This window comes from Lutjanus erythropterus, chromosome 3 (genome assembly GCF_056507025.1).
Source record: "Lutjanus erythropterus isolate fLutEry1 chromosome 3, fLutEry1.hap2, whole genome shotgun sequence".
Lineage (NCBI taxonomy): Eukaryota > Metazoa > Chordata > Actinopteri > Lutjaniformes > Lutjanidae > Lutjanus > Lutjanus erythropterus.
In genome coordinates, this window is record NC_139319.1 from 33,046,854 (window position 1) to 33,074,540 (window position 27,687).

Consider the following 27,687-nt stretch of genomic DNA (forward strand, 5'->3'; position numbering starts at 1 on the left):
CTAACATGGTAAACATTACACCTGCCTAGCATAGCTTTTAGCATAGTCCTTGTTAACATGTTAGCATCGTGACTTTAGCATTTGGCTCAAAGCACACCTGTGCAAGAGTGTCACAAAGCCGCTAGCATAGCTGTAAGCTTGGTCTTGTTTAATAATGAGTTACATGATATTTTTCAGAAGTGAACGTGACAAAACACACATTAGAGAATTTTAATGACACTGTTTATTTATCACCACTTGACCTGTGTGAGTGTGTGTGTATATGTGTGTATAAGTGTGCGCAATATTTTGCTCCTCACCATGTGTTGTCTGTTTATGTGCATATTTATCTGTGTATGCCTTTCTTGTATGATTGTAAAACCTTTGATATCTAGCTCAATTGTGATAGTCCCCCTTCCTGTACATGAACACATATTCTGCTAGTAAAAATACACAATAGGCCAAAACAACTCAACTGGTGTCTTCGCTACACACAACAAGGCCCAGCGTCTGTAAACGGTGAAAAGTAACAATCAAATAAGAACATCAACTTAATCCTTGGTTGGTGTGAAGGGGTTTGCTTTCTTGGCTGAAGCACTCCTCCTCGTTTTAATTGATACAAGTCTTGATTTTGTAGCACTTGGTATTATTAGATTGAATGACATTATGAGGTGTAGAAACTAACCAATGGTTACACAGTTTTCAGAAAAAAGTATATTGTATATATATAGTTATATATATATATTTATATTCATTTATAAGCTTTTTAAAATAGCACAGTAAACACTTTGCACACATGATAAAAACCACTGAGTGTGTCTGATTGTTTATGTATAGGCCAATGGCATCAAGGGAACCACATCCTGGTAAAGGGTCATTTCACTTTCTCTGCAGTCAGCTCAGGAAGGAACTTGAGAACTTTTAATCACTAGTTTAGAAATGAGAACATTCATTTGTGATATTTTATTGATAAACTGAACATGAGGATTGTTTTTGTCTCCTGTCTCTACGCAGTGCGTTTGTTAAAAATCTCCTTCCTGAAGTGGCTCAACTTGAAAGAGGACTGAACCCGTCTCCGGACCGCATGTTCCTGTCTGTCAACGGTAAGTTGGAATACGTTAGAGTTTGCACACTTGAACCACACAGAAAGAACAACAGAAACAAAAAAGAGAAGTTATATAAAGACAGTCAAGTCAAAAAACCGGAGATACAGAATTTATAGTACTGCACATTATCTCTGCTTGTCCCCTTTTCCTTCTTTTTTTTCTGTCGTTTTATACCTGTACAACACCTCCTCTCTGTCTAATTGTCTGTCTCTCGCCTCCTCTCTGGCTGTCAGTCTCCCCCCCCCACACAGTCTCTTTACAGTTGGCTTAGTGGTGACCATAGAAATAGCTAAAGGGTTCCGTGTGACATTGGTTGAAGTTTGTACAGAAACATCAGTTTTTTCCTCATGTAAACAGGCACACACAGATCTCTAGAGGCTAACTCCTCCGTCAAAAAAAAAAAAGCAACAACAAAAAAAAAAACCTCTGTGAGTTAATCGGTCCCTCTTCTTGGTTTGTATTCCTCTTTCGGTTCCTCTCCTCTGTCTGCTGATGAGTTTATAATTTTTCACATGTCGAGTGTTTGCGGCCCCAGTCTCAGTCCTGCTGAGAGGAATAAGGCCTTGGATTGCTCCTCAGATATCTAGAGGTTTACAGCTACTCAGAATTTATCTCTCCTTTCCCTTCCCCCGGCGTCCACCGCCAAGGCTTTGTTACAGTTCGCCACCCAAGATAATGAAGCTTAACCAAGGTTGCTGTTGTCCAGGTTGCTGTTTGTTTAGTTTTTATTTCGCTGTGTCTCTAGCATCAGTGTTGGTGGTCTAGTACAGAAATTCACGCTGTCTCCGACAGGTCCACGTGGAACGAGCTAGCAAATCCTTTTGCGGGCTGAAAAGACAGAGAACACACTCGTTAAGACAAATGGCACCTGTTCCCTTGGGACTTTTTAGTGACACAAGCGGCTCGAAATACCATCTCTTGAAGGATACGTGCCAGAAAGGACTCTCTGTGAAGTTATTTATATACCCTAAAGGCTGGTCCTCTTACTGTAACGGTAAAACTAATTTGGGAATTGGGTAAAAAACATGTCCATCAGTGAAGATAAATGTTCAAAATTTGGTGGCTACATAATGCATGCATAGAAAATACACAGAGCACTAATTGCTTCATTAATTATCTATAAATGGATCATTAAACATTTATAAACCCTTTATCAAGGCAACCCTGGTGATCAGAGCATTGCCGTAGCCAGTAGTAGCACACGGAGCTATTTTTAAAAGTAGAACATGATGCCTGTTGGTTAATAGAGCCTCAGCCTCTGGGACTATGCTCATATTTTTTACAGACTGATGAACAACAAAACCTTTTGCCGTGGCAGCATGGGGTCAATTTATTTCAACAGACCAGGAAGAACAGGTGAAATCATAAATCAAAAAAGTAAAATGAAATATAATAAAGTTGTGAGTTTTGGACTGAGCGAATATGGAGTGCATTTATCCTAACCCTGGGAGGCAAACGAGATGAGCAGACGCGCAGGCAGCTATATTTGGAGCAAAGCAGGCTCTAGCACCTAAAGGCTAAATACAAATTATTTTTTCTCACAGACCTGATGTGCAAGAGGAAGATTGCTTGGCTCTGTTTGCAAAGTCGCAAACAAGGAAAAGAAAAAAATAATAAAAAGCAGGTTATGGTGCTCGTTGTGTACCTGAGAGACAGCCCACAGTCAGCATGCAGTATCATGGAGGATGGTGGTTAACATGGGGGTGATTTGACTGGAAATGACTTCCCTACTGAATGTGTATATCGAATCCATTCTCTACTCTTAGAGCTAATAGAATATTCATGTAATGTGGAGCTCGGAAAGCAATTGAAAGCGGCGAGAAGTGCCCTGCCGTCCTTTTCTAAAGAATCCGATTCTGCTTCTTTACAAATGCAGGCTGGAAACTCAATTTTATTCCAATGGATATCAATACGTTTCATTTTCCAAATTAAACCATCCACGTTGTTGTAATAGTTTCCCCTCCTCTCTTGCACACAAACTTGTGTACGTGACTTTTCCAACTGAAGAATCTTGACCTGAGGGTTGACAAGCCCACCCTTCTTTATGTCAGGTATTGATCGGCAAGCGAGTATAGATACTCGAGACTTCCTTTTTAGAACAAAATGGACTTCAATACTTGTGAAAAAAAGACAAAGCGTGGGTTGTGTTTTTCACCTTTCGAGCTATTCAGTAGGGAAGCCATCGTGCTCGAGCAAAACTCAGTTGTTGAACAAATGGAAAAAGATGTCCTTTACAACATGAGATGATCTAACTTGTATTCCTTGTCTTTACACTCAAATCATGTTTTAAACAGCATTCAATTGTAGGTGTATGAAGATGGTAAGGATGGAAACATGAAGTGTGCTTGTGTTGGTGACCTTTACTTATATGAGCATCAGTTAAAAAGGCTGATTGTAAGGAATTTCGTGGGGAAATTTAGAGAAAAGGAAAAAGAAAGAAAAAGGGGCCACAGCAGTTTAACACGAGTCCAATTTAAATTTTGTTTATTTTATAATAAGTCACATGGTTACAGACAGTATTTAGGGTTAGGATGGGGTTAGATTGAAATTTTCAAAGGGGGTTTTGGAGAGGGGGGAGTTAGCAATGATAGATTACATTTTACATTCAGAAGAAATTATAATTTACAAAAACTGAAAAAAACAATACAACAAAACATAAAGCCGTATTTAAAAAAAAAAAAAAAAAACTCCTTAAAAATAGAAGAAATAAAAGTTGATGAACAACATAAAAAGTCCAGATCAGAATCAAGAGGCAGATTCATCGTCCCCTCCTTTAGTATCTGTACTGGACCAGACCAAAGTCATAGGGTCCCAGGGAACTTTCATACTGATACTCACAGAGAAAGGTGGGTTTGTACGGTAGGGTCCCCCTATCATACTCTTTCCTCTCTAGCGTGCTGGAGCTGTACTGCTGCTGTTGCTGATGGAGGTGATGGTGAAGGCTGTGGTGTGACTGTGACCTTTGACCGTCCTTGCCAAAGGTGGAGAATGACCTATCGTTGGACGAGGCGGTGGACGAGGTCATGGTGAGTTGGTCGGAGAGGTTGACGGAGGAGGGTACCTCAGTGTCGGGCAGCGTGGCGTCCATGCCGGGGACGTGCAGGTTGCTGCGGTAGTCCGGCCCCTGGCGCCCGTCGGATGGCACGAAGGATGGCATCCAGCAGCGGTCAGAGTGGCCCAGGGCCTTGCACTCCTCCGTGCAGTTGGAGAACAGGTCAGCGCCTGTAGGGAGGATAAAGATGGAGCGATGGAAAGTGGAAGCGGAAGGAAACAGGGAAAGACAGGTGGAAACAAGTGTTCAGAAATGTAAGGAATGATAAGTAAAAAAGGAGAAGGAGCAAGAAAGGAGCAATGGTATGGATATTTGGAGAGATGCAGGGAGAGATGAGAGAAAGAGACCAGAAGAGAGAACATAAGTTAGCAATCATTTGCCAATGTCGCGAGCAGAAAAAGTGCAGCAAAAGCCATTCATCAAAGAGACAAGGCCAACATTGATGAAGCGAATTGTTTGTTTTCCTCCTCACCTCATTCATTCCGAATGAAATGTGCAATCAAAGTGATGTGGTGTTGTGAAAACATTTCACCCCCTCTCCACATCAACATCCTCAGACTCACAATTGATTCCCAAACACCAAGAGACAAACCGTGAATCCATATTCCATCATCCTTACACAAAAAAACGACAATTATCTGAAGAAATGCGCCACAAAAACCAACAAAATATTCACTGTCGGTGTAATCACACTCTAATGTCAATCATCCCTATACAAACCGACAAAGTGTGTAATTGACACAGAGACGCTGCCAAAAACAAAACATCAACATAAAAAAAAGATTAAATTAACATCTGAAATGATATAATAGAATAACACACACACTCACACACACACACGGTCAGCATGAAAGAGGTACCAGTTATGTTAATTACACTCTCCTAGAGAGAATAAAGAGAGGAGGACGAGGGGAAAGAAGAGTACGAGAGGCATCATAAAAGGAACAAGAGAAACGAAAAGAGTCATCATAGTAATGAGACTCTGCAGCCATTCTCTGCTCAGTGCGCAGATTGGATTTGTGGTTTTTCCAGTTCTCCAGTGAAGCCAGGACAACGTGGGGAAGCGCTGGAATGACAGCATCAAAGCAAGAGACGAGAATTTAAGCACGAGAGGAGGAAAGGAGGATAAATCAGGAAAAAAAAGAAGCAGAAAAAGAGAAGTAGAGAAACACTGAAAGCGGACAATCTGTAATCTGTTATTCCCTGAGGTTGAGAGGGCTTCAGATCAAAGCATCCACTTACACAAATCTATTGTACTGATCCATCTGACCGATAAAGCCCTTGTTCATTTATTACTAAAAGCAGATGTGTGCGCACACAAATAATGTCATGTAAGCATATGCATATCAATAGATATTAGGCTACAGAGAAAGATACGACTGTGCAGAGTATTTGGGGAGGACTGGGGGTGGTTGCCACACTTTTTGCCTTTCTTTCAGTTACTCAGACACCAGTAAGATCAGATCAACCAAATCTTTATATATTAAACTTACATGTCTGCTAATCACCCATGCCATTTTAATATGATAATATACAACATATCATTCACAATATTTATATGAAAGGAAGAAGTCAGATCAGAGGTGGGGACTTGAGTCAGTGACTTAAGTTAGACTTAAGTCACTAATTTAAGACGAGAATTGACTAACATTGACAGAAGATTTGACTTGAGTTTGATCTGGTATTCGTTACTTGACTTAGACTGAAGAACTGAAAGGAAAAAGTATGTAAATTTATTCATTTTTCTAGGTAGACAGGCACAAGGCAGCAATCATGGAGGGGGCTAGTTCAAAAATAATAACATTTGGATTCAAAGGTTATGTAGTGAATGACAGTAACAAGAGAACAGCAGTGTGCAGTGTCATATGAGAAACACTTCAGACAGATGTATCAATAAGTGAAGGAGAAATGGTGTGACCCTTTTGAAGGGCAGCTGGGACAGGGGGCTTAAACATTGTGATGTCCATTTTGGTTTCACTCTTCTCTTTTCACTTTAGAGCCCTTTAAAGCTATAAGGCTATTGTATAATTTCAGAGCTACACTCTTCACTGTTGTTCATTTAGGACACCTGTTATTGAAATGTTAAGATATAATAAAATGATTTTTCATTAATGTTGAAGATAAAAGTCGACTTTTCATGACCACTGTCTTTATCGGATTCAAATGTGGAAAATGGGGTAGATTATCAGAATCTCATACTTTGGATCTAACTTGTGACCTGCTTGACCTGAACAATGACTTGACTCAACTTGTTTGACTTTCACCATGGTAACTTGGGACTTGAAGTGAGACCTGAAGGTTAAGACTTAAGACTTGAGACTTGCTTACTCCCACCTCTGAGTCTGATGTTGTAATAGACCTCAACCCTGGGAACGGTGGCAGCACAATAGGGGACAGTTGCAGCCTATTAAAAATATATTAAATTCCATCAATGAACTTTTGCTTTTTGTCTCAATATGCATCATATTCCGAAATATGCAATGTTTTAGAATAATATTACATTGATTAATTATGTTGTTATATTTATCAAATATTGAGTTTTGTTTGTTTATGAATGAAACATAGGTCTCCGCTGAGTAAATCTGCAGATGTTACAGATGCTTAGCTTGTAGCATGTTGCTACCATCCCCACTCTATAAACCATGACAGAACATCATGCACTAGCTAGACACATTGACCTCAACACATGCTAAACATGTCAATTAGAAAGAAAAAAAAGGAGTCAAACTAAGTAAGATTTAATTAATTCATAAAAATGTCAGGACAGTAGGCTATGGAAAAATATAGGTCATGAAAAAATACTTTCATGCCTCCAAAACATTTTTTTTCCATAAAATTAATTTATTGATATTATTTTTTAATAAATTCTGCAGGAAATGTTGAATGTGTGATCTAACTGAGCATGTGCAGCATGTTTCTGATTGAAGGACTTGTTGCAACCATCCTGTCGCAAACCTCCCCAGTCTACCCACACACAGATAAAAGAATAATCTTCAAGGAGGATGGGATAATACCATATATTACTTTCAATAACCAGAAAAGATCACTACAACCACCACTCCCATGATGTAATATGAAAACGTCATATTATCAATTTAAATTGCCATTTGATGAATTCTTAACCTGCAGCTTTAAGGAAAGAAAAACACTTCTCCATGGCCTGTCCACCCCCCCCCCCGCATAATAAGACTACATTTTAAATCACCAGCCTGTCACAGATTATGGATTATCTCTCTCTACAGTGAAAGAAGGCAAGAATAGAGAAAGTGTCACTTGTTATAAAAACAGCAGAGTTTTCACTTTTGTTTTGTTTGTTCTGTCAGATTGGATGCTACTGCTCTACTGGTCTGTGCATTTCAGACATGTTCCTACAATATGATGCCAATTTAACAAGTCTAAAACATTGTAAAAATAAATAAAAACCAATGTATTGGAAACACTACATTATAGTGGTGAGATCATATCAACTCGTCTTCTGGGCAAGGATGTATTTTTCACAAAAATTCTACTTCTGTTCTGCTTAGTTTTCTTGTTTTAGGTTGATTTTCTCACTAAAAATCTCTTTAAACTGTGTCTACTTTATGTCCAGCCACCGCAGTCCACATGAGATAGGAGAGGAGTTGATTAAAATGTTGATATGCTCAAACAGCATGGAGTTGCAGCTCAGTTATTACTGTGCGCTCAAAGCAATAAGCTCAACAAGCAGCAGTGAGTGCTTTGCTGAATTTTTGCCCTGGGTTTTGCCTCTTAGGCTACATAAATACTTGCAGATACAAATCAGGGCACAACAATGGAATATTCTGCTGTGCACATTTCTCAGATTTTAAAAAGAGAACATTTAATCTGTATATTTAGTTAAGGACACTTGAGTAGTCAAAATCAATAGTAAGGCAGTAAAGCACAGTGCTCATTGTTGTAAAGATGCAAATACAGTGTAATGTATAATCCATATCAAGGAAACAGGATCAGTGCATTAACAGTACAGCAGAAGTTTACATGGTATTTCTTTGTCTTTCTACTGTTTTTTTTGTCATGCTACCATAATTATGGAAAATATGATTTTGATTTAATCATAATTTGTTAAAACATAATTACAGATTAAATAATTAAAAGATGTAGTAGATTGATTTAAGTGTAATAATACAACTAACATTTATAGTCATTATTTATTAATCTGTCTATCATTTTCTCAACAAATCGATTAGCTGTTTGGTCCATAAAATGTCAGAAAATTGTGAAAATTTTGATGACTGTTTCCCAAAGCTGAAGCTGACATCTGTAAATGTCTTATTTTGTGCACAACCAAAAGATATTCAGTTTATTGTCAGAGAGAAAAATAAATTTAATCTGGACACTTTTCTTAAAAAAACAAACAAACAAAAAAAAAAACTCATAGCAATTAATCGATTCTCAAGATAACTGACATTTAATTTAACAATTGATTAAACAACTATCTGTTACAGCTCAAGTTTAGTTTGCTTTTTCCTCATTGTGTTCACCAAGCTTCTGAAACTAAAAATGAACCCTTGAAACTGGCACTGAAGTCTGGAGGGAAAGGAAATAGGCAGAAATATGACAAGGTGAGAATGCTGTGTGCAGCTCGTCCAAGCGAAGACCACAAAATTTGAAAAGCCTTCTAAATATAATTCAGTACCAGAATGGCCCCTAAACAAAAGCATAACACATTTGTATCTGTGATTTAATTTACTATATACCAAATATGTCAACCAGTGCAAATGGAGTGCATCATTAAGAACAGTCCTGTCAACACATTGTCTAGGAACTTCCACAGTGGCTGCTTCTATTTTTTGCATGTGTGTGCATTGTGTGGATCTAATCGTGTTGCTAATTCAGGCCTCACGGGGAGCGAGACAGGCAACAAAGACTGTGCAGTGGCCAGAGAGCCGGAGGAGAAGCGAGGCTCACAGACAAGGGACAGCGAGGGCAAAACAGACGGGGGAGTCACAGATTTCACAGACAGAGACAGCAGGCAGGAGAAGCAGCAAGACTGCGGGAACCATAAGGACGGAGAGGGGAGACCTGGGTAATCGCAGATGGAAAGAGCAACGGCCAGAAAAGGCAGGGGGGAGACCTGAGCCTCGCAGATGGAGACGGGGAGAGGGGTTACACAGAGCGGGAGAGGAATTTGATTTAAGTAGGAATGAAAAAAAATCTCCAATTAAACATTAGGTTTTTATGTACTTTAACCCTCTCATATAGAGATGTTTTTAACAGCCATCCAGACACTCATTTTTTATACCCTCTTATCTATCTGTTTAGCAGCACAGTCTTGGCTACTTCTTTACAATAAGAGTACCCTTATAAACATTTCATAATTAGGTTACTAATTAGGTTGTAAACACTTAATAAACAATTATAAACAGGTCATAAGACAGTTTTCATGGATCAGTTTGGGCTCACATTTTGGCAAGATCCTGTTACTGCGTCCTACTGATTAATCTTATATATGAGTTACTAATATAACTGGCCAAAAGGAGCTTTATTCTAAAGTGTAAAATGATGTCAATAATATTACCAAAGTCTAATGTATTAATGTAAAAGCTAGTAAGAAATGCTAGTAACTTATTTATGACTGCAACTAACAATTATTTTCATTGCCAAATAATCTATTGATTATTTTCTCAATTAATTGATCAGTTGTTTGGTCTATGAAATGTCGGATAATTGTAAAAAATGTTGCTCAAGCTCAAGTCAACGTCCTCAACTGTCTGTTTTCTCCACAACCCAAAGATACTCAGTCTGCTGTCACAGAGGACTATAGAAACCAGAAAATATTCACATTTAAGAAGCTGGAATATGAGAATTTAGATTTTTTTCCCCAAAAAAATAGATATGTGTACAGATGCTGGAAATGATTAAAATGCATTAAAACACAATCTCAATGTTGTGTTTTCAAAGTTTGACAAGTGTTTGGATTTTGGATAAAGTACTTGAAACTGCTTGAAATTTAGTTGCATTCCATATTAAATTGCTACCTGTCTGAATAGTTTGCTTTTTAGATAAAGAAATAACTGGATATTTGCTCAGCCAGGATGTATCAGAGTCTAAGGCTAGACAGGTGTTTGGAACATGAAGCTTAGTTGTGTTTTTCTTTAATTTATCACTTTTTCGTAAAATGCTATCAAACATAATTTCTATTGTTTATAGAGAATAACATCTTATTTAATGTGATGAAGATCAGAAATAATAATTTTGAATATTTGTGCATAAAAATGTTATTTACTATTACTATAAGGTGCTGGAAAAGCCTCTAAACGCACCTGGAAAATTCTTGTGACGTGTTTGAATATGACTTATGGTGTAGGAACTACTCTATATGATTTATCGGTTATCAAAATGGTAGGCAATTATTTTAATAGTTTACAAGTTATTGATTAATCATTGCAGCTGTAAATGTATTAACAAATGTTTGATGAAGCTGACAGGTATAAATGCTCCAGATGGAGAAGACAAAGTAAGCTAAATAAGGATTGAGATCTCAGAGTTAACAGTCCAGAAAAATGTGGACTCAATATTTGACAAGCAACACTTCTCTGTTGTACTTTTCATCTAATGTGTTGTAACATCTTATTAACAATCTATAAATTGTTTAGAACCCAATTAATAACCAAACCATTTATAAATCATTTATAAGGGTTGTCTTTTTGTAAAGTGGTATCTGATCCTTTTTTTCCTGTGGGAAAACAATACGGTCTGCTTTCAAACTGTTCTGGGTTATTTACTTCAGTAAAACTGCAGAAAAAAACAGGCATCGAGGGCACATAGCTGCATATAAGAGCTGACAGCCACTTTCTTTTTATTTTATTTAACAAAGCTATTGCGTTTGATTCAGCAAGTTTTAAATACGTCTGTTTACCTCTGTCTCATCTATCTGCCTGGCCTACAGAATCAGCACGAGTCAGTGCTTTTGTAGCCAAAGGGTTCGTTTGTTTTCATCACCGCCGTAGCACAAGTGGGTTGTGGGTCGATGGCAGCTCTGTACTCTAGAAAAGAAACCGATCTGGTGGGGAACAAAAGGAGCAGTCTCAAACTTTCCAACAACAGCACTGCGGGAAAGCTACTCTTGGAAAATCCGTGTGAATGTGACAACTCAGATTTTGAGTGGCGTTGACTTGCATTTACCCCCCGATTCACCCCTGGAACTGATGTATATTTATGTCTGTCTTTAAAGGTTGGGGGCATATAAATTATGGTATTTCTGCTAATTCCCACCTTGCGGTTACTCTTTAGCCTTTTAATGGACTTCACGCAAATTAATTTCCTCTTCGGACACAGGGGTGTTGACCTCAGGCCCTCCAGTCAACTCTGTGCTGTTGTGCAGATAAAGCAGTTGGTAGCCACAGTGTGTTGTAAAAGTACTAACAAATCACTAGAAGGACTGAGGCACAGGTGCAAAACTAAACACACACGCAACTGTTCAGAAAGCACACACGCCCGAGAATACAGATAAAGATGCAAAGTAAATGTCGAAGGATTAAGAAAAAGCTCAGTTTGTTCCATATTTCTCATATCTGAGTATATTATTAAGCCGGGGTATTGTGCTGTGGATATGATTGGTAAATATAGTCTGCAGCAGTCACTGTTTACCGTACATCAGGCTCAGAGAAACTCTTGTCACAAGCTTCCAAACTGCTCGGTGATTTTTTGCCTGCCGGCTCACTCTTAAAATACAGCAACATCAACACGTGTGTTTGCAAACACACACCTGCTTAAAAATACTCTCTTTACGCGGAGATATGTAAATGTACACAAGTAAACAGACAGACAGGCCATGACACCACATGACACCCGGTGGCTGTTGATTCCCGTGAAGCACCTTTTCTTCCTCGGGCAGGAAGCAAAACAACAACCAAAACAGTGACTGGCAATGACAGGCCCTGCCAGCAGCCCTATCTCTCATCGTGACCTCATCAGACAGGAAGAACACGCGCACACGCTCGCACACAGATACACACAGGGAGACGTAAACGATGCTACACAATGCAAACACAATCTACTTGCTAATAAGCAATCAGCACTTCTGTTCTTTTTTTTCTCACTGCTTCTTTTTTTTTCATTACATCTCTGAGTGTTTCCGAAATCCCACGTCGGTGTGATTAGACTAATTGCGCTGCCTGACATACATCCAGCAACTGGGAGCGGGGAAATGAAGGAAAACAAATCCTGGGAAGACATGAGCCCCATGTTTGAATTCACTTTGTGGGGATATATCTGCTGCAGTTGTTCCCTCCCTACACTCATTTGTCTGTCTGTCTTCCTCCCTCCGTCTCTATTAGTCCCTCTGTGTCTCTTTCCCTGTTCCCGTGTCTCTGTCTCTTGTTATTTTCTCCAACATTTAATCCTCTCTGCCCGTTGCTTTTTCTCTCTTTATCTCTTTTTCTCTCAAAAAACAACCCCACCTCCCCTCGTCCCCCAGGTAGAGGGGTGTCTTCTATCCATACCTCTGTTTTTCATCTTGTCCTCCACTGTTCCAGAGAGAATGCAGACACAAAACGTCAATATTTGGACAGCAGCTCAGGACACCAAGGGAGAAGCATAGCTTCCTTACATGAGTTGGCCAGAGAGGCTGTGATGAGTAAACCAGAGACCTCCCAGGGCCAAAACAGAGCAAGATGGTTCCCGCCATATGCAGCAATGACAGACAGAGAAATTGTTCCGAGTCTCTGACAGGCAGCTACCATTTTCGATGTTTGTTACACGGCAACCGGGCTGTGAAGGAGAGCCAAGATGGCCGCTTGCCCTGACAGTGTCTGTTTGATTAATATCAGCCTTTAGATATTGTTAGAGCAAAGGTTCTGGATGACCACTGGTTATTGATCTCGGGTTTGTACACTTTTCATCACTTAGTCTGCTCTGTGAATGCAGTGAGCTGTAATATAAAGCCTCGACGAGACTGTATCTCAGACACAAGCATGTATACACTGACCTCCTGACTGCCCCATTTAAAGGACCATTGTGTAGGATTAAGTGGCATATAGTGGTGAGATTGCGAGTCTCTTGCATCACCCTCCCCTTCCAAGTGTGTAGAAGAAACTACAGTGGCCACAAAACTCACAAAACCTGTAAAAGGTCCTACCTAGAGTCAGTTTTTACTCATGTGAGCAAGCTAGTCGCAATAATTTTAATGTGGACAGAGTTGTAAAACCAGTGATCTAAATCACTTTGTTTGGAAATATAATTCAAAGTGACAAACAATCCAAATTTTATTAACCATTCTTTATTTCACAGGGAAACTCAGATGATAACTTATTTCTTCTTGTCTCATCTCTTCTAACTTTATTTGGCTAACATGGATGTTTGGTTAAAGCTGTGGTACGCAGCTCATTTTTGGCATCATGTATAGAAATTCCATAATAACCTTTCAGCATGTTATAATTCAAATGGTCTGAGAGAAAACTAGACTTCTGCACCTCCTCTTGGCTCTGTTTTTTTTTTCTCTAGCCTGTGACAGGAGATTTTGGCCAATCACAGATCAGTGTAGCAATTCTAGAGAGAAATAGTTGGTTGTTGAGCCTCATTCTGAGGTCGTCAAATACTGACGCTTTGGTTGAGGGCTCGAAAAATGTCTCCAAACCAAAGCTCTACAACCTCACAATGAGACTCAATGATCTGTCTCCAAAGTAGCCCACCATCACAGATCATTTGACTAGTTGTAGTAGTAGTTTTTAGCCCTGTCATACTTATTTTTAACCATGCAACTGTCTCCCCACATCTCAGCAATTAACTTGGCGAGCACAGTGTTGTTATTAGTGACAGAAACGATGGCCAAAACTACAAAAAAAAAAGACACAAGTTGAAATAAAGTGGAATTCTCCTTTCATACTCCTGGCAGAATGCATGCTCATGTGCTTATGTGACGCAGATGTGCACACAAGAGATGTAGTTTATGTTCTGTATCACATTAGAGAACAGTATAATGAAAGCTACTAGTCACAGATCATATTACTCAACACCTGAGCTCACTTTAAGCATTGCCAGCACATACCGTATCTTGACATCATATTTTGTATTTGTTAGTAGGCTTTCTAGCCCAGCTGGAGCAGATGCTCACTGATGTTTAAATCAGTGGGCAGAGAGGATAATATGTGTGTTACTCATGGCCAAAGCATGTTTATGACTCCCGGGACTTTACTGAGATTTCCATTAGTCTCTCTCCCTCATGTTAAGCTTCAATAATAAATATCCAAGGCCCCTCTCTCCAAGGCAAGGAGAATATATCTTTTTCATATGTTGATCTTGTGTTTTTCAGCAGGTTGGAGGTATACTCATATATACTGGTCTTGAACATTAACTTATGTCCTTTTCAACCATTTCAGGGTTGTTGACACTTAACTCCATTCAGTTCATTCAGAAAGCACAGGCTATTCAGACCAAGAGCACATTCATCAAGACACTTGACAAGATTTGTATTGGTAATCATTACATCATGTGTTCTTCGTGTGATTTTGATTCGTAAAATGTGTTTAAGTGAATACTCTCCACCCTCCATCTACCTTGACCAAGTAATAAAAAAAGTTCATTTTTTCAACATGCTTAGTGTGAAATAAGGAATCAAATAGTCTAGTTAATAAGTTCATCAAATAGATTGATCTTTTCCTTTCTCTGCTGTGACTTTTATTGATATCCAAGAAGCCAGTTAGCTCAGAGGAAGTGGTGACATCGTCACGGGCAAAATGCGAATGGATTTTTTTTAATGAGACAATGTTTTTATCCAATTTGTTGGAATAGATTTTTACTTTTTCATGTGACATTGAGATACTTTCCTTTTGTTTATGTTACTCTCTGCTTGTGGCTTTTGAAGGCTTGACTGTGAACTGGTACTTTGTGTGCAATTTAAGAACGTCACCCCTGTTCAAGGTTGTGCGCATTAGTTAGTGTTCTGCACTCATTACTCCTGCTTCAAGGATTGTGTCATTATTTAATGGTAAAATCAGTAGGATTTGTCCTATTTATGGGTTATAAGAAATCATTAACACTCTTGAAGAGGGCGTAGATGTTGATAACTGTTAGATTGGGAAATATATTAATGGAGTCTGGCAGGCAGTGGAACAGCCATCCACGTAACTCAAAATCCAGAGTGTGTATTTTCAGAGCAGTTGGCTTTTGTTTTCAGGATAACAAGCTTAACTTTCCATTGACAGACAATTGACAGTTATAAATATCTGATCAACTTACAGTGGAGGACTTGTTGTCACTTGTTATTGTCAGTTTAGGATGTTGGAAACAACTTGCTTCAATCATATATTGCCTATTAAAATAGGATTTCAACCTATTTAATATACAGTCTAAGGCTCCAACTCACTATTTGGACTACTGCACTCATTTTTGCGTGTGCAATTGCCACATTTTGTTCCTTTAAGTTGTGTAGTTTTCCAAGCCAAACATTTGCTTCTCTAATGCAAGGATTTTCTGATCTTCTTTGTCTTGCATAATAGTAAAGTGAATATTTTTGGGTTTGGGGTTGTTGGTCGGATAAAACAAGCCATTTAGAGATGACGCCTTTGACTCTGGGCAGCATTTTTAACTGTTGTCTGACACATAATAGACAAAGCAATGATGAAAATAATCATCAGTTGCAGCCTCTGTCTGATATTACTCTTGACTACAGAACTGAAAATGGTTTCTTGACTGGAAGGTTTGCTGTTAAGTGACCTTATTTTTTGCTTTTGTGCATTTTGTTTGTCATTTTTTCACTATGTAAGTAAAGTTATTTTCTTTTGTAAGCATTCAGCCTTTTTTCAACTTATTTTCCTTCACATTGAGCTTTTGAAATAAGCCTGAGACCTCCTCTTTGGTCTCACGGATCATAGACTCAGCCACTGTTTTTGTCAGGATCCAGGGCCTGAGAGGAGGGTGTTTCAAAACCTTGTATGCTAAATTCCTCTGACAGCTCACTGACATGGCAAACTGCAACACGGTGCCCGCCACTAATTCATAATCAGCCGTCTAATACACCGTTGCCACAGTGATTTAATTGTCCCATTTGTCACGGCTGTTGTTCTCACAAAAACAAACGTCATGATAATGATCGTTTCCAGTCTCCCACCCGTCATGCAGCCCTCCACAGCTGATCGAAGGTTTCTGAGACATCACGTTTTTCCCACTGATGAATATTTTATCCTCTCTTATCTGTCACCATTTTTGTTTTGCTTGCTCACTCTTGCCGCCACCTCCTATTAGGATGATGAAGGAAATAATGAGAAAAACAGACTCTAATTTGAATCAAACAAGCTAAAAAAAACAGAGGGGGTGGGGAGGTAAAAGGTGTGGTAGTCAATCAATAGTGCTTTGGCTCCTGACGCATGCGGTGCCTCACTCCAGACACGCTGCTCTCAGGAAAAGCCATTTGCCCACTTTTTAAAGGTATCTGCTGATATCCCAGCCTCACAGGCAGTGTCCCTTTGATTTAAAACCACGTCAGGAGACTTATTTTCTAAAGTGTCAGACGAGCGGCCGAGCGGGAAGCTACGGCAGGTGTAGTTGATGATATGCCAACTGGAAATGGTTTTCCCTTGATTTGAAATATTCCGAGGTGCACCAAAAGGGAGAGTGTGTGCCGCGCGGTCCCGCGAGGAAACCTTGCCTCTAACCCTCCTTTGATAATTGCTATGCAAAGGTTCTAGAAATGAATTACTGATCAGCCGAGTGTTGCGGAGAGCCAACGTGTGGGGGAGACAGAATGAAGGATGAGACCCTGCCACAAACCCTGGAAGAGAATATGTGTGTGTCAGACATACACACACACCCTCACAGAGAATGCAAATATGTGTACTGTCGGTGCATGCTAAACATATGTGTGTGTATGCTTGTGCATTTGCTTATGCGTGCATAAATAGATATAAATACACGTGGTGTATACATAGTCCTGGCTCAGGCTTAGTTTGGCCCGGTACTGTCTTCATGCAAAACTGAAGAACACACACTCTTATAGGAATAACATAGACAAACATAGTATACAACCCACGTGAGACAACCAGCAATATTCTCATCTATTTAAAAAGTAAAAGATATACATAGAAAGAGGCAAATGAGCAATGGTTATGCCTATGGCATACCCATTAGAGATATACACCTGGCAGTGTGCCAAGCACTAGCTACCACTCTCTCCTCTCAAACTGAATGTCATTTAAGCTTCTCAGAGCACCGTCTCAAAGGAGAACTCCTCTTCAATAAAGACATCATCACCTAGCCTTGTTTTCTCCTACACAAAACACACACACAAGCGGATTACATACAGGTATCTTGTATAACGCCCACATATTAAATCAAACAATGGTATACCTTTACACCCCCACATACACACACTCCGTCTGGTTTGTTGTTTACTGTCGTCTGTGAAACTCAAGTGTCCTTCTTTCCAAAGTAGCAGTCGTGTGATATTACCTCCCATGGAGTGCTAAGCTGTTCCCTTCTAAATCCAACATGAGGAACAAATGTTGGTTTCCTCGTATGAAATGCAGAGTACCAGCACCAACTGGGTACACTCCCAGGCCAGTGCCAAATGAGCATGCTCAGAGCCAAGTGAAGCTGAGGAAACATGTTATTGGTGCATAAATGCAGTCCTGTTACCAGCAAGTAGAGATTCAAGGCAGCACTCCACATATAATAAGTTTTAAAATACAGAACATCATGTCAAGGCTGATTTTCTTACTGATGTATGAGGTTAGCTGCTAGATGAATAGATCATATTGCACATATTTCTACATTCCTTGTCATCCCCACTCCTCTATCTCAGGTCTGATGAGTATAATTGCAAACTCTGCAAGACTTTGCCGTTCCAGATGTTCCTAGAACACATTCTAATTGACTACGTGTTTCAAACATCAAGGTTAGGGACAGTTCATCCCAAAAGTTCATTCATCTGGCTTGTAGTGCTATATATCCATCTAGATTGTTTTGGTGTGAGTTTGAGTTTTAGAGTTATCAGTTCTAAGGATGTCTGCCTTTTGTTGAATATAATGGGACTAAATGGCACTCGGCTTGTGGTTCTTAAAGTGCCAAACATTACATTTGAAATAACTCAATAGCAATGATTCTTTTCAGAAATCATAACCCAGTAACTCAAGATAATCCACAGACCTTGTGGTGAGCAATTTCATGGTGGAAGTGCTTTCTTTCTGTGGTACAATCTACCAGGTCTACTTTATTTCAGCAGAAACCGCTGCATGAAACTGCTCACAATAAGGACTGTGCATTTTCTTGAGTAACAGGGTCATAATTTCTGAAAAAAGACACCAGTGCTGAGTTTTTCAAATGTATTTTTTTGGTGCTTTGAACGCCGTAAGTCAAGTGCTATTTAGTCCCATTAAACTGGAGAAAAGTTATATCTCTCTACAGCCAACATCTCCCAAACACAACCACTCGCAGAAAAATAGTCTAAATAGCATTACAGGGCCGAGGGAAAATATGTATTTTTGATTTTGAGTTGAACCGTACCTTTAATATTTATTTCACAAAACAATTTATTCTCGATAAATAACTGAGAGGGCTTTTGGACTTCTTCCAGTTCTGCATTTCAGTCTCACACAGTTTGACCTTCGGAGCCTGTTTCATCAGCGAGGGCAGGGAGTGACACCACCCCCACTGCATATCGGCTCTCTATTTGGGCTGGGTTCATTAATAATGTCAAACACCGTGGAACCTGATGAGGACCATTCACTATCCTACAACACCTATCTAATCTGCTCTATTTGTATTCCCAGCACTGATATGATATTTGGCAGGCTCCAGTCTAGACAGGGGTCTTAGGCGAGCGATGTGGAACAATCCCTCAGAAGGAAAAGGGCAATTCAATATGAAATGAGATTTTGTATTGCTCCACTTTTTGTCTGACTCCACTTTGATCAATAAACAGGTACTAACCTAATAGAATTTTAGAGAGAACAAGGGGGAGGCTTATGATAAGACCTAAAGCCTCGTCTAAAGAGGAATCTACTGCACTGTAAAAGTGTAGAAGAGAAATGAGAGTCAGTAAATAAACCTGAAGTGAGAGTGTGGATGGGGAAATGTTCCCTAATTCCAACATTTTACTGTCGCCTCAACTTATGCCAAAGCTACAAAGATGTGGCTAACAAAAACAGAGAATGCAAAAGCTGCTAATGTGCTTGATCAGCTGAATCTATAACCAACAAAGGCAGTGCTACACACTGACCGCGAGGCTGATTGAAATGCATCTCATTATATCAATTTAGCTTCCATGTTTTTTCCCTTTCATTGAGTGAACCTATTGATTTGTGCCACTAAAGCACTATAGGCCTCACACTGCCTCGCTGTGAGTCGCTGTCCTTTCAGCACCACTCTGGTGAAACTGCAGCGAGGTTGGAAAAAGAACGAGAAAGGGGGGAAAAGACCAGCAAGGTGCAGAGAGAGGGGAAAAGAATTCTCCCCACAAATTTTCCTCCCTTTTCACCCGGGTGTGAAATACAATCAACACCTCTGGGGGCCTGTTCATGCCAGCCAGCCAGCCAGCAACACCGGAGCCCGGGCCTTTGCACACTCTCAAATTAAGGAAATTAAAAGTCACCGATCCGCACCAACAATTCAGCATTATCCCATTCACAATCGCAAACACACACTATGGAAGCAGATTAGGGAAGTAAGTGTGTGTGTGTGTGTGTGTGTGTGTGTGTGTGTGTGTGTGAGCACTGAAATGACAGTGTAATTACGTGGTGTGTGGGGGAACTCACCGGCCGAATGACCCCGGTTGGTGGCGTCGTGGTCGCTGTCGCCCTGTTCGCTGTCGCCGTGACCACTGTCTTTGGAGCTGACGATGTCTGCCTCTTGGAAGGCCGAACTGGGAGAGCGCAGAGAAAAAAAAAAGGCAGCGAGGGGTCGAGATACAATGTTGGGAAGACGGAGGGAGAGGAGGGGGATTAAATGAGGGGCAGAGAGGAGGAGAAAGAGAGGCAGAGGCAGAAATCAACACCACATTAGTACAGTCACGGTGGCCGTCAGGAGTCTAAATTGGATGTTACACATGGCATGTAATGAAATCCAGCATTAGAGCTTTAATAGGCGCTGCTCTGTCAGTTATGGGACTGACGCCAAATTGAAGATGAACGTTATGGATACATTGGGAACCATGTAGCCTCTCAAAGCCACGATTAACGATGTGGAATATACAGGATTCACACTGATGGGTGTAATATTCAATTTTATTGATATGTGAATAGGCTGTGGCTCCATGAGACCTATTGGATGTTAGAGGTCCTCTGATGGTGGAGGGTATGTGGCCCACTAGGTTCTGCATATTGGCAATAATCAGACTTGGGGGAGTAGTGGATTACACGTAGCAGAATTACGTAATGAGGATAGAAAAAAGGTAACTGTATTACATTACAGTTACAGATGATAAAATATGTAATCAGATTACAGATGCATTTAGAAAAATGTGGATTATTAGCAGGATTACAATTTTAAAATACATTTTCAAACAAGGAAGGAAACTTCACAAGCCTCACATCATCACTCTGTTCTCAAGTGAAACCAGCTAATCTTACAGCTGCCAATTCATTATCATGGCCTCTGGTGAAAAAATGCTTCACTTGGTGGAAAGTTCAACATTATTTTGCCTTTAAATCAGAAAAGGGGGCAACGTTACAGTAGAGAGCAAGATCTGCCTTCCAGCTGTGCAAATGCTGCCATTATCCAGTGACTTCAGATATAATTTAAAGAACAGCGAACAAATATTAGGCTTAACAGTTTCACCATATTTGGTACTGAGGGAATCCAAATGTAACTCAAAGTCATCAAGTTACATTACTTTAATATTGTGATACTTGAATTAGGTTACTGACTACATTTTTAACAAGTAATTGTGTCATAATACATTTTTAAATGAACCTTCCCAACCCTGGTAATAATACAGTGTCTGCGTGTGTGAGAGTGCTAAGGTGTGTGTGTGTGTGTGTGTGTGCTACCTGTTGACACGTCTTGGTCTGTCCACCAGATAGCTGAGTTCTGCTCGTTGGTGTTTTGTCTAGAAAACCCACAGAAATACACATGTCATCACTTTCGGTGCCAAATAGACACATTAACAAACACATACGAAGGAGGTTTATACTTAGAGCAACATCACTGACTGTGTGTGTATACATTGGTTGTCAACGTGTAATTGTGTTAGAGGAAGCTGTGCGCCGGCGGTGCGCGCCTCCACTTGGTGAGTGAGTGGGCGAGAGGGAGACGGGAGCAGGGGAGAGTGGGTTAGGGAGGCGATTGAATGCGTAAATGATTGAGCCGCCCGATGCTGAAACTGAACAACCTTTGTTCACGGTGCTGCCGTGCTGGGTCGTGCACGGAATACTTAACGCGCAGCAAAGGCAAGGCTGTGACTGGCTGTCTGGCTGCGCTCCAGCCACACCGCAATCAACAAAAAAGCCCCCCCCCCCCCCCCCCCCCCCAAAGTCCACCACAGAACGCACGGGCAGGAGGCTAAATTGGACCGTCAAGTCACTCGTCTCCTCCCTTCGTCTGCTTATATTCTATAATCTAATGAGGATAAATCATCTAACATTTTGTGGGATAAAAGAGGGCAAGTTAATGACGCGCTGATGTTACCAAACTTATCCTGCACGCACAGAAACACTCTGGTGTTGGGAAGTTTGGATCAGTTTATGTATTTATCATGTTTTCTTTTCACCTTGCCTTACAGGTAACCCAAAAATTCAAAATCTGCTCATTTTTCATTCATTTTCTTCACAAAAATAGCCTTTCCATGCGTGCGCACTAGTGTGAATAAATTAATATATAGGTCAGGTTAACCCAATACCACCAAACATAGAATAGAAGAAGAAATTCCAGCTTTACTCCCTGGACTGGCTGTAAAATTATCAGCACTTTTCAGAATCCAAATCTCTGTCACACTGAGCCTTTTGCGCCAGATATAAAGATGAATCTGGCAGCAGTCTATTGCGAATAAAACTAAAAGGCCACATGAGATTTAACAGTTGACATGTCCAATCAGCATTACGCATGACAATGATTAAAGGCCACAGAGCCAAACAGCCAAGTCAATAGCAGATACCACCACTTCCATCCACTCTGAGACTTTTGCTGCTGCGTGATCTGAATGGATAACACACTTTGACATGAAGCAGAGGCAGCTGTTGATTTCCTGAGGATCTTTAAAATTATGTTAACCCTTCGCGTTTTTTGTGCACTTTTAATACATTAGATACACAGGGAGTGTCAGAGTATGAGAGCCCCGGGCGACAGGAGCTGATTCAGGCGGCTCTTACCTCATTAGAGAGAATACTGCCATTGGATATGATGTCCGGTTGTTGGTCACTGTAACCTGTGACTATGGCGCCACAGGGGTTGGTGTGATCCGTGTCAGTGCTGCGGGACGGGCTGCACGGCTTCAGGAACATCAGATCCGTTTTGGCGGATTCCGGGGTCAGACACACCTGGTAGCAGTAGGAGTTCTGGTTCTGGTGGTGATGGGAGCCGAAGCCCCCTCCCACGCCGCCCACCCCAGACTCCTCCACGGGCACCTGGCCCACGGGCCCGACCCCTGACGTCACGTTGGTGCTCTGAACCAACATGATGTCGGATTTGCTTAGCTTCTTCTGCTTGCGGCCGCGAGCCTGCCGGCTGCAGCACGAGCCGCAGCACAGGCAGCAGTCCCCAGCCAGCAGGCATGTGTACAGGTTGAGCTTCTTGTCCTTTTGGCAGCGCACGGCCAGCACGATCATGGCTAGGAGGAAGATGAAAGACACGGAGCCTAGGGCGATGATGAGAATGAGGGTGAGGTCAAGAGAGGTCTCCTTCGCCTTGGAGGCCGAGCCGCGGTCCCCGCTGCGGCCTTCCACCACGCTGTCCACCAGGATCACACTCACGCTGGCTGAGGAGGAGAGGGGGGGCTGCCCGTGGTCCCGCACCTCGATCAGTAGGTCGTAGAAGCCCTGCGGGTCCCGTTTGGGCGAGATCCTGCGGGCTGTCCTCAGCTCCCCTGTCCTCCAGTCCATGCGGAACATCCCCATCTCGTTGCCCCGGAGGATGCTGTAGGACAGCCGTGCGTTCTCGCCATCGTCCGCATCCATGGCCACGATGCGCGTCACCAGGTAGCCGGGCTCCGCGGAGCGCGGCAGGTGCTCTTTGGCTGTGCCGTTTTTCCCGATGGGGGCGATGACAGTGGGAGCGTTGTCGTTCTGATCGACTATGATCACATTGACAGTGGCATTAGAGAAGAGCTCAGCAGCACCGGAGTCTTTAGCCTGGACCATGAAGCTGAACTCCTTCAGCTGCTCGTAGTCAAAAGAGCGCAGCGCGTAAAGGTAGCCGGTGTCCTGGTTTATGGACACATACGTGTCCACAGACATGCCCTGTATGTCACACTCCAATATGGAGTAAGTAATAAGAGCGTTCTGTCCTATATCGGGGTCCAGGGCGCTCACAGCGTGAATGAAAGCACCGGGCACATTATTCTCAGTCACATACACATCATAAACCGCCTGCGTAAAGCGAGGTGCATTGTCGTTCTCATCGGAGACGTGCACTTTGATAGACTTGCTGGTGGCGAGTGAAGGCTGACCCTTATCTTTGGCCACCACAGTGATGGTGTACGAGTCTGTGTTCTCTCTGTCCAGCGGTCCGTCGGTCACGATGGTGTAGTAGTTTTTAAAGGAGGACTTCAGTTTGAAGGGGACGTCTCCTAATATCTCGCAGCTCATGTGTCCATTCTCACCGGAGTCCCGGTCCGAGACGCTAAAAAGTGCGATCACCGTTCCCGGGGCGTCCTGCTCGCTCACGGACTCAGTCACAGTGCTGAAACCGATCTCCGGTGTGTTGTCGTTTACGTCCACGAGTTTGACCAGCACTTTGCAGTGCGCGGGGACCGCGTTGGCCCCCAGATCTTTAGCCTGGACATAAATCTGGTGCGTGTTGCTCTCTTCATAGTCCACCTCCCCCGCCACCTCTATCCGACCTGTTCTGGCGTCAATGTTGAACAAGTCCTTTATCCGCGGGGCGTTGTGGCTGCTGAAAGAATAAACTATTTCCCCGTTCTGTCCCTCGTCAACATCCGTGGCGTTGAGCTGGATGACCAGAGTGCCCACGGGAGAGTTTTCCCGTAAGTTAACAGAGTACACGGTCTGGTCAAAGGTGGGCGCGTTATCGTTCGAGTCCAGAACTTTGACGACCAGGAGCGCCGTCCCGGTACGCTGCGGGATGCCCCCATCCACAGCTGTCAGCACGTAGCGGTGCACCGCCTGCTGCTCCCTGTCCAGCGACTTCTCCAGCACCAGTTCCGCGAACTTGTTCCCGTCGCTCTGCGTCTGCACGTCAAGATAGAAATAGTTATTATTCGTTATGGCATATGTGCTGAGCGCGTTCGTGCCCACGTCGGGGTCGAAGGCGTTCTCCACCGGGAAACGGGTCCCGGGGATGGCGCTCTCGGATATCTCCACGGAAATGTCCGTCTCGGGGAAGCTGGGCGGGTTGTCGTTGATATCCATCACCTCGATCTCCACGCGAAACAGCTCCAGCGGGTTCTCCAAAAACACCTCCAGGTGCAGTAGGCACGGGATGGTCTGCTTACAGATTTCTTCCCGGTCGATTTTCTCTTTCACCACCAGCGCGCCGTTCTCCAAGTTCACCTCCAGGTAAGGTGTTCGTGAACTAGGCACCGTCTGAAAGCGGCGAGCGGAAAGTTTGGTAATGTCCAGCCCCAAATCCTCTGCGATATTCCCAACCACAGAGCCAGGCTCCTGCTCCTCTGGCACGGAGTAGTGCAGCTGGGAGACAGCTCCATCCAGGATGGAGAGCAGGAATATTAACCAAATCATCTCCTCTCCCTCTCACACAAAGTGCACTTCAAGACGAAACAAACAAAAAAAAAGTGTTATTCCTTTTTCTTACAAGAAATGAGCATTTCCCATCTGCTCTGTCCGTAAAAAGGCAGTGAAATAATCAGCAACAAGGCTGTCCGACTCTGAAATTCCTCTCCTGTGCCTCAGGTCACTGGAACATTGTGTCGTTTCAGCTGTGAGAAGCAGCACAGCCATTTGATCCGAGCTCCTCTGTTTTAATCAATTCTGCACCGGTCTGTGAGTTTTTGGCGTCAGCGCAAACATTGCAGGCTGGAGCCAGGACGCATAGCCAACACTCCCTGTGCACAGAACAGACTGGCCCTTTCTTCACATAAAGTCACACAACAACACGGGAAATTCCACACGAGCAGGAAAAGAGAGCAAAAACTCCTCTTTACGCACCGCCGACACCTCTAACGAATGCAACTTCTCAATAAAGAACGGCGAATAACAGGACTTTCTCTCTATCTCTCTCTGTGAGGATGTAATCACTGCGCCTAAGCGCTCAAAGCGGATGATGTGCTCAGCTCGGCTTCTGTAAGGCGAGTGTGAGCAGCGGGGTTGGTTTTGCGCACAGCTCCTTTCCCCACCAGCCAATGGTATTCTCAAACACCGGGTGTAATGGCACCTGATTGGGGCTCCGCAACGCCAGCCAGAGCACACATCGGGCCCTCATAACAAAACCAGTTAAGTGCCGCTGCGCTCCTTCTCTTCTTCTCTTCTCCCCTCTCCTCTCCTCCAGGCCCAGCCTCAGTTGTAGCAGGGAAATTAAATGTTTTACACATCCAGTGAATTAAGAAAGTCGAATAATAGTGGGTGACAGTTGGCATCGCCGGGGCTGTGCGCACATAATATTGCAGCTGTCACGGGAATGCTGCTATTTCTGAAAGATTTTATTCAAAAAAAAAACTGCTTTTATTAAATATGATTATGATTGTTGTGTTTTGTTGTTGTGACAAATAGCTCTCATTCTGCTAAATAAAGAGCCGTGACCCTGATGAGGCTGTCATTGACGCAATTATTTCAACAGTTTGTTATTAAAGCTGCGCTCCGATACCAATGCATGAGTCAGAATGGAGCAAGGATGCCCACAGCCAGAGACCAAAGACCACCATGTAAAGAGCCTGCGCAAGTAAAGACAGCCAGTGACGCAATACCCCACAGTGCCATGGCCGTCCTCTCTCTCGCTCTCTCTCTCTCTCTCTCTTACACACACACACACACACACACACACACACACACACACACACCCAATACAATAAATAATATAAAAAGAGGGGGAAAAAACCAAAACATTTAAAATTAAGTAATATCTCCAGTGCTGTTGGCTGGCAGTGAGCACCAGTATGATCCAGGGTTCCATCAGAGCAGGATCACACATGAGTTCCTTTAATTCAGTGTAATGAAGCATCATTCTTTAGTCCTACCGTGTTGCTAATAGCCTGGAGCCTATTAGTTCCCCTATCTTCCCATTCTTATCATTAACCCCCTCACATGCTGGCCTTAACTGGAATGCAGTTGCATCATGCGCTAATTTAATTCATAAAGCATAAATTAAATATGCAAATGGAAAAAGAGTTGCGAGAGAGACACAAATAGTGGGGGTCTAACTACTTGCGCACCATTTGGAGGATGATGACAAAAAGATGAAAAAGAGCGTAATTGAAGCTAATTAACATAAGTCTCTAATTCCGAATGTAATAGACGGAGCGCAACAATATCGGCCGTAATGCAAAGCGACGTGCCCATTGTGCAGTGGATTAAACAGCGAGTGATTCGCGATTCTGCATCTCGCCATACAAGTCAGAAGAAACAAAGAGGAGACGTTAGATGAATTTCCACCCATGTCTGAGCCGGAGCCGTGTGACTGAATTGAGCTGACACTGGAGTCGGAGCTCAGAGCAGAGAGAGCGCAGCAGCAGCGGCTCCTCTCCTCTCTCCCTCTGTCTCTGTCAGGGTGTTACAGAGACCAACGTCGCCCCCTCGCGTCTGCCCACTCTCTTTCAAAAAAAAAAAAAATTCCTGGAGATGAAGGGGGACCACTGGAACTTAAGTAGAAATGCCTGAAACAGCAGCGTACGTTCAATTGTGGAGCTTTACTTTTAATCGAGTGCAGCGCATACGTTTTTCCTTTCAGGCAAGATAATTCTTTTGAATACATCTTTCACCACTGTACATAGACAAGTCAGCACAGAATGTCAAAAGAAAAACAATAAAAACACAGTTTAATTTAAAAATGCATTAAAAAGAAACATTTTATTTATATAAATATATAAATATTGTTTTGTTTTAATAAGAAAGACATACATATATTATTTTTTATACTTTTCATTTATATTTCCTATACATTTTAATTTTATTAAACATCTCTCATTTCTGTTCTCATCTTGACATGTTATGTTGATTTATATAAGTACAAGTACAATGATGGAAGGATAAGATTAAGGGTGTTGTGATACCATTATTGCAGATAATGATATTTAACAGGAGAGTTCACCCCATAATCAAAATTACATATATTTCCTCTTCCTCCTCAGTGCTGTGTATCTGTCTGTATTGTTTTGGTGTGAAATGCTGAGTTTTGGTGATATGGACTTGAGACATGTATACCTTTTTTCCAATATGACAGAACTAAGTAGCATTAACCTCAAAGAAAAAAAAAAAGAAAAAAACAATTGAAAAACTCAACAACCATGCTGTTTTCCAGAATTCATGACTCAGT

General features: G+C 41.9%; 1 protein-coding gene across 3 annotated transcripts; it reads right to left on the bottom strand.

The window, feature by feature from the left end:
* Positions 1-205: 205 nt before the first annotated feature.
* On the bottom strand, positions 206-25,535 carry pcdh10a (protocadherin 10a). Of its 3 annotated transcripts, none has more exons than XM_084715851.1 (5): positions 22,395-25,535; positions 21,078-21,136; positions 19,845-19,951; positions 4,147-4,307; positions 206-1,913 (listed from the first exon to the last, which is right to left on the bottom strand). In XM_084715851.1, exons 1-5 carry the CDS (start codon positions 24,939-24,941, stop codon positions 1,860-1,862), a joined length of 2,928 nt encoding a protein of 975 aa, XP_084571977.1. In that variant the 5' UTR covers positions 24,942-25,535; the 3' UTR covers positions 206-1,859. The 3 variants fall into 3 exon arrangements, with proteins under 3 accessions (XP_084571977.1, XP_084571976.1, XP_084571975.1); XM_084715850.1 differs by having other exon boundaries at positions 3,924-4,307; positions 22,395-25,531; XM_084715849.1 differs by lacking the exon at positions 206-1,913 and having other exon boundaries at positions 3,553-4,307; positions 22,395-25,532.
* Between the last annotated feature and the right edge of the window lie 2,152 nt (positions 25,536-27,687).

Bases quoted from the DNA above. Each gene is read 5' to 3' on its own strand.
- pcdh10a (XM_084715849.1), bottom strand. From the start codon at position 24,941: ATGATTTGGTTAATATTCCTGCTCTCCATCCTGGATGGAGCTGTCTCC. The intron at 19,952-21,077 runs GTAGCACACACA...GCGCTCTCCCAG, and splicing joins AGACCAAGACGTGTCAACAG to TTCGGCCTTCCAAGAGGCAG. The intron at 4,308-19,844 runs GTGAGTTCCCCC...TCCTCCCTACAG, and splicing joins CAACCGGGGTCATTCGGCCG to GCGCTGACCTGTTCTCCAAC.